This window comes from Anguilla anguilla, chromosome 15 (assembly GCF_013347855.1).
Source record: "Anguilla anguilla isolate fAngAng1 chromosome 15, fAngAng1.pri, whole genome shotgun sequence".
NCBI lineage: Eukaryota > Metazoa > Chordata > Actinopteri > Anguilliformes > Anguillidae > Anguilla > Anguilla anguilla.
Genome location: NC_049215.1, coordinates 32,996,837 through 33,008,240, shown reverse-complemented (window position 1 = coordinate 33,008,240; position 11,404 = coordinate 32,996,837). Strand labels below are relative to the sequence as shown.

Sequence of the window (11,404 nt, the reverse complement as noted above, 5' to 3'; positions counted from 1 at the left end):
GAAGTTAATTTGTTTAATGTTCTATTTTATCCATCTTTGATCCATATTTGAGCCCTTATACATATATTCCACCCTACTTCATCCCCATATAAAGAATGTCATATAAGAATGTTGCATAGGTCTACTGTAAGTAGGCTGGGACTGCAAACATAGCCCATACTACATGACATCATCTACATACAAATAACAACTGAAACTATGGACAAGCGCAGGGCGGAATGTTCATAGACCGGTCATAACAAGCTATCCTAATGAGAACATTGCAGTCAAAGGGCGCCACCTATTGGTTGTTTTTTTGGCATACAGTGAGTAAAATCTGTACTGATGCCTTTAATGTGGTTTGATTTTTTTTTTTAATTTTCAAAATTGATTTTGATATGGTATTACCTGCAGGCACAAATGTTTGTAAATAAATCAAATCATGATAATGTATGGCTTATAAAATAAAACGTGTCATAATTTAACAGTAAGTGCACTTACGAAACAATTTAATGGTTTCATCTTCTCTAATTTTATATATTTCATTGATAAATTACTTGTTAAAATGAGCTACGATCTCATTTTGTGGTAAATGCTGGGCTTAGTCGTAAATGCTGGGCATAGCCTTACTAGTAGTAATTACTTATACTTTGTGTATAAGTGAAAATAAAAATGTCAATTAACAAGACCAAGTTAAAACCTAGTATATGGCTGGACCGGCCGACCAATGGTGTGACGTCATAACTCACTCAGTGATTCAGTCAGTCACAGACATTCGCGTTTGTAGGGCTGGCCCCGCTGTTGCGGTCCAGTGAAATTTACAAAGAAAGACATTCTAGGTCTTTTAAGATCCGTAATTCGATCGTGAGCCACAAGCTTTCCAGACCCAAGTAACCAGGAGAAGGGAACTGACTGTGAAATCTACTACTTTAATTGCTTAATTAAGTGCCTAGGAACAACAAAACCAGCAGACCCCTACTACACGACAACGCAGCATTAAATGAACTACAGCTACCATAGCGCTCGTCGAAATCATATGGACTACAATTCCCTGTACACTTTGCATCCGTACAATCTTGTTGCATGACAGCGAATGTTTATGCGAGTCTGATGTGAGCAAGGACTACAACAGCGAGTGGGGGATTGATACGTATAATTTAGCAAAAATGCTCTGGTTTGATGGCTCGATCCCCGCTGCCATCGTCTCAGCCAAACAGGCGAACTCCATCTTCGTCGTCGTTATTACAGGTAGCTGTTCGCAAAGCGGTTAACAAGTTCTTGTCAGCATAGACTACAGACAGGGCCTAGCTAGCTAGTTAGCTGATGAGCTTGGAGAAATAAGCTCTGTCATTGTGTTTAGACGTAGCTAACTAGCGTGCTAGTTGTCTTCTAAAAAAGCCAATAGGCTAACGTTAGGAATCACAGTATTTCATGAACTGTGCAATGAACATTAAAATGTGACGTGGGTAGCTAACTGTTCACCTTAAAAACCTTTTTGTGTAAAATATCAACAGATTAACTAGCTAAGTCAAAAACTAAGATAACGTTTGTAACAGCAGAATGGTAGCTTACGCGCTAGCTTCTATACACATGATAAATTAGAACATGACATATTTTATATTGTTAAATGTCACCTTCTTATGGCAACAATTGCTACGGGCGGGGAAAATGCGTAAGATGACTGGACCTGATGGAGAGATCGCATGGTCTGGCATTTTCATGCCGTTTCTCTTACGTTCCAGTGTTGCCTGGGCACTGAAATTAACTGGGTTCTCTTTCAGGAGACGATGAGCAGTCTACACAGGTGATGTCCAGTTGGGAGGATGACAGAGTTGCTCAGGCCACAGAACGCTGCTTTGTCGCAATTAAGATAGATGCGGAAAGGTGTGTGCTGTTTAAATATGATTTTCCGTAAATACTAATTTAGAAGACAACAGTACAACCAATATTATGTTATTGTTTGTCGAGCTTGTGAGCTACTAGAAATACTACTGAGGTAGCGAATAGATTTCGTGACGCGTTACATTACATTTTAATCGTTCTTTTCCTTTTTTTTATCTTGCAGTGAAACCTGTGTTCAGTTTTCTCAAATCTGTATCCTTTTTGAACAAATATTACATTACATTACATTATAGGCATTTGGCAGACGCTCTTATCCAGAGCGACGTACAACAAAGTGTATAACCATAACCAGGAACAAGTAGGACGAAACCCCTAGAGAGAAGTACCGGTCCAACCGCATAGTTCAACTTGGACCCTGAGGGTTAAACTGATTAACATTAACACAACGAGAACATCAACAACGCAGTCTATGGAAAAAAATACAAGCAGTAGTTAGGACAGGTGCATTAACTAAGTCACCTACAAAACAGCTCCCTAGTTACAACCCTAAATTTACAGTCATTTAAGAGATTACAGGGAGGTATGGAGGGATGGGGAGAGGTGCAGCCCGAAGAGGTGAGTCTTCAGTCGTCGCTTGAAATGGGTCAGTGTCTCAGCTGTTCTGACCTCCACGGGGAGGTCATTCCACCATCGTGGGGCCAGAACAGACAGGAGACGTGTTCTGGAAGTGCAGGTGCGAAGAGGGGGAGGTGCCCGGCGTCCTGAGGTAGCAGAACGGAGGGGTCTGGCTGGCATGTAGGGTTTGAATATCTTGTGGAGGTATGCTGGGGCTGATCCCTTGACTGCCTGGTATGCTAGGACCAATGTTTTAAAATTGATGCGAGCTATAACAGGCAGCCAGTGGAGGGTAGTGAGCAGGGGAGTGACGTGGGAATGTCTGGGGAGGTTGAAGACCAGACGAGCTGCAGCATTCTGAATGAGTTGCAGGGGTCTTGAACTGGAGTACAGTAATAAAATGAAGTAATAGCCATTATAAAATAGCCTCTGATATAATAAGAGGAAGTGGGGTTTGCTACTGTCATCACCAAGGGTGTAAAGTATATTACCATATTAACCTCTTCCGCTGTGTTTAAAAATAAATCCCCACTCTTTGCCCCTAAGTGCTGTCCCATTGGTCCTTTCCTTGATGCTCTCTGAAAGATCCCGTAGTCTGCATCCCCTCCAGTTTCTTCATAGGAGAAAATGGCATTCCCTTGGAGGTGATTGCTGGCAGTCTCTCAGCTGAAGAACTCATGAAGCGGATCGACAAGGTCAAGCAGGTGAGATCAGATCGCAGCTATTCTGCCATCTCGTCCAAGGGAGCCTTCGCTGTTATTTGCATTTTCCCATTTTACTGGGGCCATTGCTTTCGCTCTTTTCAATACCCAGGCATTTTCATAGTAGTTGATTTGTCTGAAACAGAGGCAGTTCAGTGTAAATGCATTAATGTAAATCAAGGGCCAATAAAACCGTTGGATACTGAGAACAGTGCCCTTCGAGAAGGGAGATTTTTTGAGCCAGACGGCCTCCAATCCCAAATTGTGTTGAAAAAGTAAAGCAAACTGAAAAAAATAATTTTCAAAATGGGACCTATTCACCATTTTCTGCATTTGTGTTAATGTTTTTATTCAGTGGAAGTTTTGTTTAAACATCTCTGTACGTCACTTTGGATAAGACAGTCTGCTAAGTGACAGAAAAATAATGTCATTTAGTCGCATTGTGTACAGCTACCTAGTGGGAACACCAAGGCATTGATAAGGAAATTTCAACTAATGTGTGACACACTCACACACAACAAGTTTGTATCTGTGTTGGGTAGCTTTCATTCTTTCAGCTCATCCAAAGATCTATGAAGGTGCTGAGCAGGAAGCGAATGAATGTATCTGCTGCACCAGACGATAAATGTTTTGATGCGGTGAAGGGAAGTCTTTATCATGTGTTGTGTTCTCTGTGCGTTGGGTAGATGCACGCACAAGAGGCGGAGGTCTCAGACAGGGTCTTGAGTCAGGATGGAGAGCACATGGACACATCCCCACCACCTTCTATTGGCCCAGAGCCAGTCACTGAGCCGGCCTCCCCACCAGCCAACAGCCAGCCCACCAGCACAGTACCACCCAGCACCGCCTCAGAGAACGCCGCTACACCCGCCCCATCCAAAGGTGAGTTAGTCGGGCTGGAGAGGGGAAGAAGCGCCAAAGCTGTTCTTTCTTACTGCAGCAACTCCTGCTTTGGAAGGCTAGTTGTAAAATCTGGCTTTGCCAGTATTGTTTGAACGGTTTGTTGAGCACTGGTTTCTGTTGAATCACCTCTGCATTGTTATGGGTGCATCACCAAACACAAAATGAGAGCACCGTCACTGGGGGGTGTTAGGTTGAATGGGTGACGCCAGGCGGGACCTGTAAGCCCCTCCCCTTCTCCCCCCCCCCCGCCTAGAGTCGCTCTCCAGGCCCGCAGAGGAGGGCGGAGCCTCAGGTTACGTGACCCCGGCCGAGGACAGGAGCCTGTCGTCAGATGACCTGTCGCTCAGCTCCCAGCCCGACGAGGGCGTGGATGCCAAGGTGGAGAGGTGAGTCATAGCGAAGCAGGGGGTGAGTCATGGAGAAGCGGGGGTGAGTTTTCATGCCTAGGTGAGTCATGGAGAAGCAGGGATGAGTTTCGATGAGGAGAGGTGAGTTTAGGGAAAGCAGGGGTGAGTTTTGATGTCCAGGTAGAGAGGTGAGTCATGAAGAACCAGGGATGAGTTTCGATGGCAATTAGTGATGAGGCGGGGATGAGTTTTCATGCTAAGGTGGAGAGGTGAGTCATGGAGAAGCAGGGGTGAGTCGTGGTGAGACGGGGGTGAGTTTTACATTGCCATACTGCAGGCTCAGAGCCTGTCTCTGTGAGCAGCGTGTTCACGTGAAACTTTCTCACGCAGGCTAACAAAGAAGCTGGAGGAGAGACGAGAACGCAGAAAAAAAGGAGAAGAGGAGGTACTGCACTCCCAGAATGCATTGCAGGCAGCGCAAGAGACGCTGCAGCTCTGCAGGACTTTTTTAAAATTTTATTTATGATCGATATTCTAGTGAAGACGACAGAGTGATTGTACATGGGCTGCATACAAACAACTGGGGCTTGCATATCACACCTATATTACAGGCAATACACAGTGATGAATGGATGGTTGGAACAAAATAATCCAGGAAACCATTTTATTGAAGACAGGCCAGAGTGTATTTGACATATAGTGATCCTACATGAACTCTGTACTGACGTCCAAGGCTGGTGGATCACATCTGTCAGTATACATGTAGCAAATAAGTGTGATCTGAAGTAGTGATGGTAGAGGGGGGGAAATGGGTATATATAGTGATGTTAAAGTAATCCTTGAATCCAAGACAATTTTGAGATTGTTTGATAAGCAACTGTAAGTTATAAAACATTGACGTATTTCTTCTCATTTTTAGCGAGATGCCAGTGTTATTGGTTCTGGGCTTCACATATGCTGGTTTGGTATTGTCCAGCCTTGTTTCGATCCTGAAGAAAGCACTGTGACGGGAGGGGTGTTATTTCAGATGCATGCATCAGACAGACTTAAGAGGCCTTATTTCTGGGGCACACCGCAGACAGATTTGAGCTAGGTTTTCCCCGACCATACATTTGGCCGTTCGTACGCAATGACATCACCGGTGTTTGTGAGCAGCAGGAGATAAGGAAGGAGATGGATCGCAGGAGGCAGGGGAAGGAGATGCTGGACTACAGACGGCAGCAGGATGGGGATCGGACCAAGCGCATGCTGGAGGAGAGGAACAGAGAGAAGGCGGAGGAGAGGGCGGCGCGGGATCGCGTCAAGCAGCAGATCGCTCTGGTGAGCACGCTGCTGTCCGTGGCGCTGGCAGTGCTGCGGAGTGGGGGAGCTGACGAGAGAGAGAGAGAGAGAGACAGACAGACAGAGAGAAAGAGTGATGGGAGTGGGGGGGTCACAGTATTAATGGTTAATTAATGACACCTGCTCTGTAGCCTATGGAAAAGTATGAATGGGTTGGTGAATTTGGGCGAGTGGGACACTGCAGGAACCTGAAAGGGCTTTGGAGCTCAGGTACAGGCGAGTGTAAACCCTCTGTCTGCAGTTTAAACCCCGAGCAGCAGAGGGCGCAGTCTGGCTGCAGTGTAAACCCCGAGCAGCAGAGGGCGCAGTCTGGCTGCAGTGTAAACCCCGAGCAGCAGAGGGCGCAGTCTGGCTGCAGTGTACACCCTGAGCAGCAGAGGACGCACTCTGGCTGCAGTGTACACCCTGAGCAGCAGAGGGTGCAGTCTGGCTGCAGTGTACACCCTGAGCAGCAGAGGGCGCACTCTGGCTGCAGTGTACACCCTGAGCAGCAGAGGGTGCAGTCTGACTGCAGTGTAAACCCTGAGCAGCAGAGGGCACAGTCTGACTGCAGTGTACACCCTGAGCAGCAGAGGGCGCACTCTGGCTGCAGTGTAAACCCCGAGCAGCAGAGGGCGCTGCAGCAGCCTGGGCTGTGTGCCGTGCCGATAGTAGCGAGTGAACGGCGACTCCGGTGTCTCTCCCCCCCCCCCCCCCCCCCCCCCCCCCCCCCACAGGACCGGGCCGATCGGGCGGCCCGCTACGCCAAAAACCAGGAGGAGGTGGACGCGGCCAAGGCCGCGGCGCTGCAGGCCCGGCAAGCAGAGATGGAGGCCAGGAAGGAGGCGCTGCACAGAGAGAGGAGGTGCAGGCCGCTCACCAAACTGTCACACTATACCACACCACACGCCACAGGACCAAACCAGACTCTACCACATCCCCACACAGCCAAACCGAGTCCACACTGTCTGTCTCATCACACAAACAACAGTGCTGTTGTGCTTCAGTCATCCCATAGGCATTAGACTGTCTATTCCAGATTAGAAACTGCATGTGTACAGTATGGAAAAACTACGGTATTCACTTAAGTGATTAGGCTCCCCCTTGACCTGGTGCCTTAACAGTTGGATGTGATGTGATGTGATGTGATGTGATGTGATGTGATGTGATGTGATGTGATGTGATGTGATGTGGTGTGATGTGGTGTGATGGGCTGGGCTGGGATGGGATGGGATGGGATGTGGTGTGATGTGATGTAATGGGATGTGGTGTGATGGGCTGGGATGGGATGTGGTGTGATGTGATGTGATGGGATGTGGTTTGGTGTGGTGAGGTGTGATTGAATGGGATGGAGTGTGATGCGGTGTGATGGGATGTGATGGGATGTGGTTTGGTGTGATGTGGTGAGGTGTGATTGAACGGGATGGCGGGTGATGTAGCGGCTTTGCGTTTCTCCTCTCAGTGCAGCTTGTGTTTCCCTCCCCAGTGCCGTTGCCAGGATACAGTTCCGTCTGCCGGACGGCTCCTTCTTCACCAACCAGTTTCCCTCCGAGGCCCGGCTGCAGGACGCCCGAGACTTCGCCGCTCGGGTGGGTCGGGTCAGCTACCCAGTTTGGCAAAAAAAAAAAGACCTTTTTGATTTTAGAAAAGTTTCACGAACATTGTGCTGACGTATAGCTCTTTAAACATGCTTGGATAAGGTCCTGAGACTTGGTGTGGCTGTCAGTGGATGTCAGCTATTGCAGTACCTCTCCAAGGACTGCACAACTCAGTCCTTGGCTGCCGTTTGTTCGCAGTGTATTGTTACAATGCATCCATACAGCAGAGGGGGTCCTTTCTGGTTGCCTAATGTCTCTTCCAGGACCTTACCCAATGAATCCTTTCTTACCGGCGATTCATATCGTCATTTATCCCCCCGTGCAGGAAGTAGGCAACCGCTACGGAAATTTCTCTCTGGCCACCATGTTCCCCAGGAGAGAGTTCACCGGACAGGACCTGGACAAGACGCTGCTGGAGCTGGAGCTCGCTCCGAGCGCGTCCGTCGTGCTGCTGCCTGTGAGTGAGAGCTGAGGCGCCTGCCGACGCTAACGCTAACACGCGTTAGCACTACAAATCCCAGAATGCACCGAGAACAGCAGCTATGGCTGCTGGGTTTGGGAGCTGAGTGAGGAGATTGTCATCGTCTTGGTCAGTGTTTTTGTGTTTTCGGAAGGCTAGCGGGTTTCTGATGAAGGCTCTTTGCTGCTACACAAATGTACTTCCACTACCCTGGCTTTCAGTGTCTCTCTTGAGAATATCCCACCATAGTAATGGCCTTTTATTCTGTTGTATGTCATTTTTATAGTTGTAATCATAATCTTGAAATATCTTAGACTGTGGATTTTTATTTTTACCGTTTCCATGGTTCTGCAGCAGACGGGACGACCGACCAACACTGTGGTGCAGTCCTCAGGCGGGGGCTTCTGGGTGGTGCTGGGGACCGTCTTCTACCCCCTGCTGGCGGTTTGGAGGTTCATCAGCGGCTTCCTCTTCTGCAGCCCTCCGCCCACTGGCCCCGCCCCCAGGGCCCCGCCCCAGAGACCTGGCCCCGCCTCTGCCTCGTCCAGCCAACCAAACAGGTGGGTCCCTTGAGTCAAGCCGTCAAGTAGACGTTCTCACTTAACGATGGAACTCATTATCAAAAACGCATCTCTTTCCATAGTGGAAGAAGTACTGAGACCAAAGATATGGGTCACCCTCCCTGGTTGTGGTAATGGAAGTGAATAGGTCTAAAGAAAAAAAATTAAAATATTTATTAGAGAATTTATTGGAATTTAATGTTTCCGTATGGCAATCGGTTGTGGTGTCTTAATTACTCATTAATAGTAAAAACAGAAGAGAATGTGCAGGAAATGAGGGGAAAGTCATTGAGAGTTCTCTTGATCTGTTCTCCTGTTTGCACTTAGTAAAAAATATGCTGCATTTGCCCGTAGATTTCATCAGATTGAATGACTTTTTTTAATCGCAGTATGTGCGCATGTGAGGAGATGTGCCTGTCTTCTTGACTATTTCTGTTTGACTTGACGCAAATTGCATTTTTTTTTTAAAAAAGAGAACTTAAAACCCCTTTTTTATTTTTTATTTTGCCTGCTTTTCAACGTTCCTCTTCCTCAGAGAGTTTATCCGTAAGCGGGTTCTGGAGAAGCGGCCTGAGGACTTCAAAAAAGACGGGAAAATCTACAGGCTAAGGACTCAGGAAGACAGCGAGGACGAGAACAACACCTGGAACGGCAACTCCACCCAGCAGATGTAGCCGGGCCGACGCCCAGCACTGTGCAATAAGGTCCATCTCCTGTCTCTCACCAGGTTTTCTGTGCGCTGAGAACGCTCCGTTTTCATTGGCCGATTCAGCTTTTTCCCAGACTGCGGTATGTTCCTGCCGCAGTCCTGGTCCCGCTGTTCCCTTGCATGGTTAGCTGAGTATAATCAGTGCCCTCCCACTGGCCTGGACAACATTCTGTTTTTACTACTTCACTGTATTTCATGTTATCGTTTGATAACTGTTTTTCCCCCCTGGTACAACAGCAGGGCCAGAATCCAGAGGCGCTGGTTGTATTGGCTACCAGGAGGTTCTGGGCTCATCAAGTGCTTGAACTTATGGATGATTCTTTTTTTTCTTTTTTTTTGGCAACAATCTATTTTATTTAACAACGGCTTCATGAAGAAACTAGTCCGGCGAAAATGTGAAACGACTGACGTTTGCGTGTTTTATATTAAGGGATTTGTTCCTTAATGAGTGTATCGTCTGCGTAGATTGCGGAAGGCACTTTTAGTTGAAAACGGGAATACTTTACAGCTCTTGTTTAATAATGGAAATGAAAACAAGTTTTTTTCAAATAATGGCATTTTTTTCACCTGCTGTGGTTTTATTTGGTGATGCTGTATAGTTTTCTATAATCGCAAGGTTGTGCGATTTCATGCATGTTAAACTTGGGAATCAAAAGCATGACTTGATTGGTTCCATTGGTTCCTACGACAGGAGCTCTTAGAGAGTGAAGGTTTGTATACAGGTCAGGCATTTGGTACCAGATGGTAGTAATTATGGCTCACTGTGATGTCAGGTACTTTTTTTTATTTTATTTTTTTACTTTACCTACTGTAAGAGTCAGCTGCAATGTCTGAAACTAAACTCATACCCAACAGATGTTGCCAACCCCCTATGGAAAAAGAATATATTAAAAAAATATATTGAAATATACAATTAATATAATGCAACAATTAATAATATATTGGACAATCACCACCTGAAGCTCAACCCGGGAAAGACGGAGCTAATCTTTATTCCCGCTCTATCCTCTCCCCTCCTCGACTTTTCCATTTCCTTAGGGGACACCGTAGTGACATCATCACCCTGCGCCAAGAATCTCGGAGTGATGATGGACAACAGGCTGTCCCTCTCCAACAACATTGCAGCAGTAACCCGGGCATGCAGATTTTTCCTATACAACATCCGCAGAATCCGCCCCTTTCTCACCACCTACTCAACCCAGCTCCTGGTCCAAGCAATGGTTCTATCCCGCCTGGACTACTGCAACTCTCTTCTGGCTGGACTACCGGCATCTGCCACCAGACCCCTGCAGCTCATTCAGAATGCTGCGGCTCGTCTGGTCTTCAACCTCCCCAGACACTCCCACGTAACTCCCCTGCTCACTACCCTCCACTGGCTGCCTGTTATAGCTCGCATCAAATTCAAAACATTGGTTCTAGCATACCAGGCAGTCAAGGGATCAGCCCCAGCATACCTTCAAAAGATATTCAAACCCTACATGCCAGCCAGATCCCTCCGTTCTGCTACCTCAGGACGCCTAGCACCTCCCCCTCTTCGCACCTGCACTTCCAGAACACGTCTCCTCTCTGTTCTGGCCCCACGATGGTGGAATGACCTCCCTGTGGAGGTCAGAACAGCTGAGACTGTGACCCATTTCAAACGACGACTGAAGACCCACCTCTTCAGGCTGCACCTCTCCCCATCCCTTCCCCCCCTGTAAATGACTAAACTTAGGGTTGTAACTAGGCAGCTGTTTAATAGGTGACTTAGTTGATGCGCCAGTCTTAACGACTACTTGTATTTTTATTTATTTTTCCATAGATTGCGTTGTTGCCGTTCTCGTTGTTAGTGTTAATCAGTTTAACCACCAGGGTCCAGGTTGAACTATGCGGTTGTTCCCTGTACTTGGACCGGTACTTCTCTCTAGGGGTTTCGTCATACTTGTTCCTGGTTATGGTTATACACTTTGTTGTACGTCGCTCTGGATAAGAGCGTCTGCCAAATGCCTGTAATGTAAATGTAAATGTAAATATTGGCAAATATAGGCGTTGTCTATAGATTGCTTCTTTAAGATCGCAGTATCTCACAGTATATCACAACTGCTGTGAAATATTTGTCATTATATTTTCCAAAAATCTACATATTTACAATTTAGTGCATTTCCATAAGTATGTGAACTTGCTTGTACATGTGGAAAGGTTTTATGATGTGTTTAAAGGTCAAGTGTGTTTGGATGAACTTTCGTGATTTTTCTTTTTTTTTTTTTTTTGATTAACCGCAACCTGTACAAATGGATAACATTAAAAGATTTTGTCTAAAAAAGTTATGCTACTTGTCCTGGATACTCATCAGAAAGTAATGTAACGTTAAAAAAACTATACTGACATTAT

The 11,404-nt window shown here is 46.6% G+C and overlaps 1 protein-coding gene across 2 annotated transcripts; it reads left to right on the top strand.

Moving 5' to 3' along the window:
• Positions 1 to 1,043: 1,043 nt before the first annotated feature.
• Positions 1,044 to 9,532, top strand: LOC118214577 (UBX domain-containing protein 4-like). Of its 2 annotated transcripts, none has more exons than XM_035394657.1 (13): positions 1,044 to 1,227; positions 1,761 to 1,863; positions 2,045 to 2,073; positions 3,022 to 3,140; positions 3,824 to 4,019; positions 4,294 to 4,426; positions 4,778 to 4,832; positions 5,543 to 5,707; positions 6,445 to 6,572; positions 7,194 to 7,296; positions 7,631 to 7,762; positions 8,123 to 8,325; positions 8,861 to 9,532. In XM_035394657.1, exons 1-13 carry the CDS (start codon positions 1,146 to 1,148, stop codon positions 8,997 to 8,999), a joined length of 1,587 nt encoding a protein of 528 aa, XP_035250548.1. In that variant the 5' UTR covers positions 1,044 to 1,145; the 3' UTR covers positions 9,000 to 9,532. The 2 variants fall into 2 exon arrangements, with proteins under 2 accessions (XP_035250548.1, XP_035250547.1); XM_035394656.1 differs by having other exon boundaries at positions 1,045 to 1,227; positions 8,120 to 8,325.
• Positions 9,533 to 11,404: the final 1,872 nt, after the last annotated feature.

What these genes read in the sequence shown, in the direction of transcription:
- LOC118214577 (XM_035394656.1), top strand. Translation starts at nt 1,146, where the DNA reads ATGCTCTGGTTTGATGGCTCGATCCCCGCTGCCATCGTCTCAGCCAAA. An exon ending in ATTAAGATAGATGCGGAAAG is followed by an intron (nt 1,864 to 2,044) that starts GTGTGTGCTGTT and finishes TTTATCTTGCAG; the next exon opens with TGAAACCTGTGTTCAGTTTT. An exon ending in GTGGATGCCAAGGTGGAGAG is followed by an intron (nt 4,427 to 4,777) that starts GTGAGTCATAGC and finishes TTTCTCACGCAG; the next exon opens with GCTAACAAAGAAGCTGGAGG.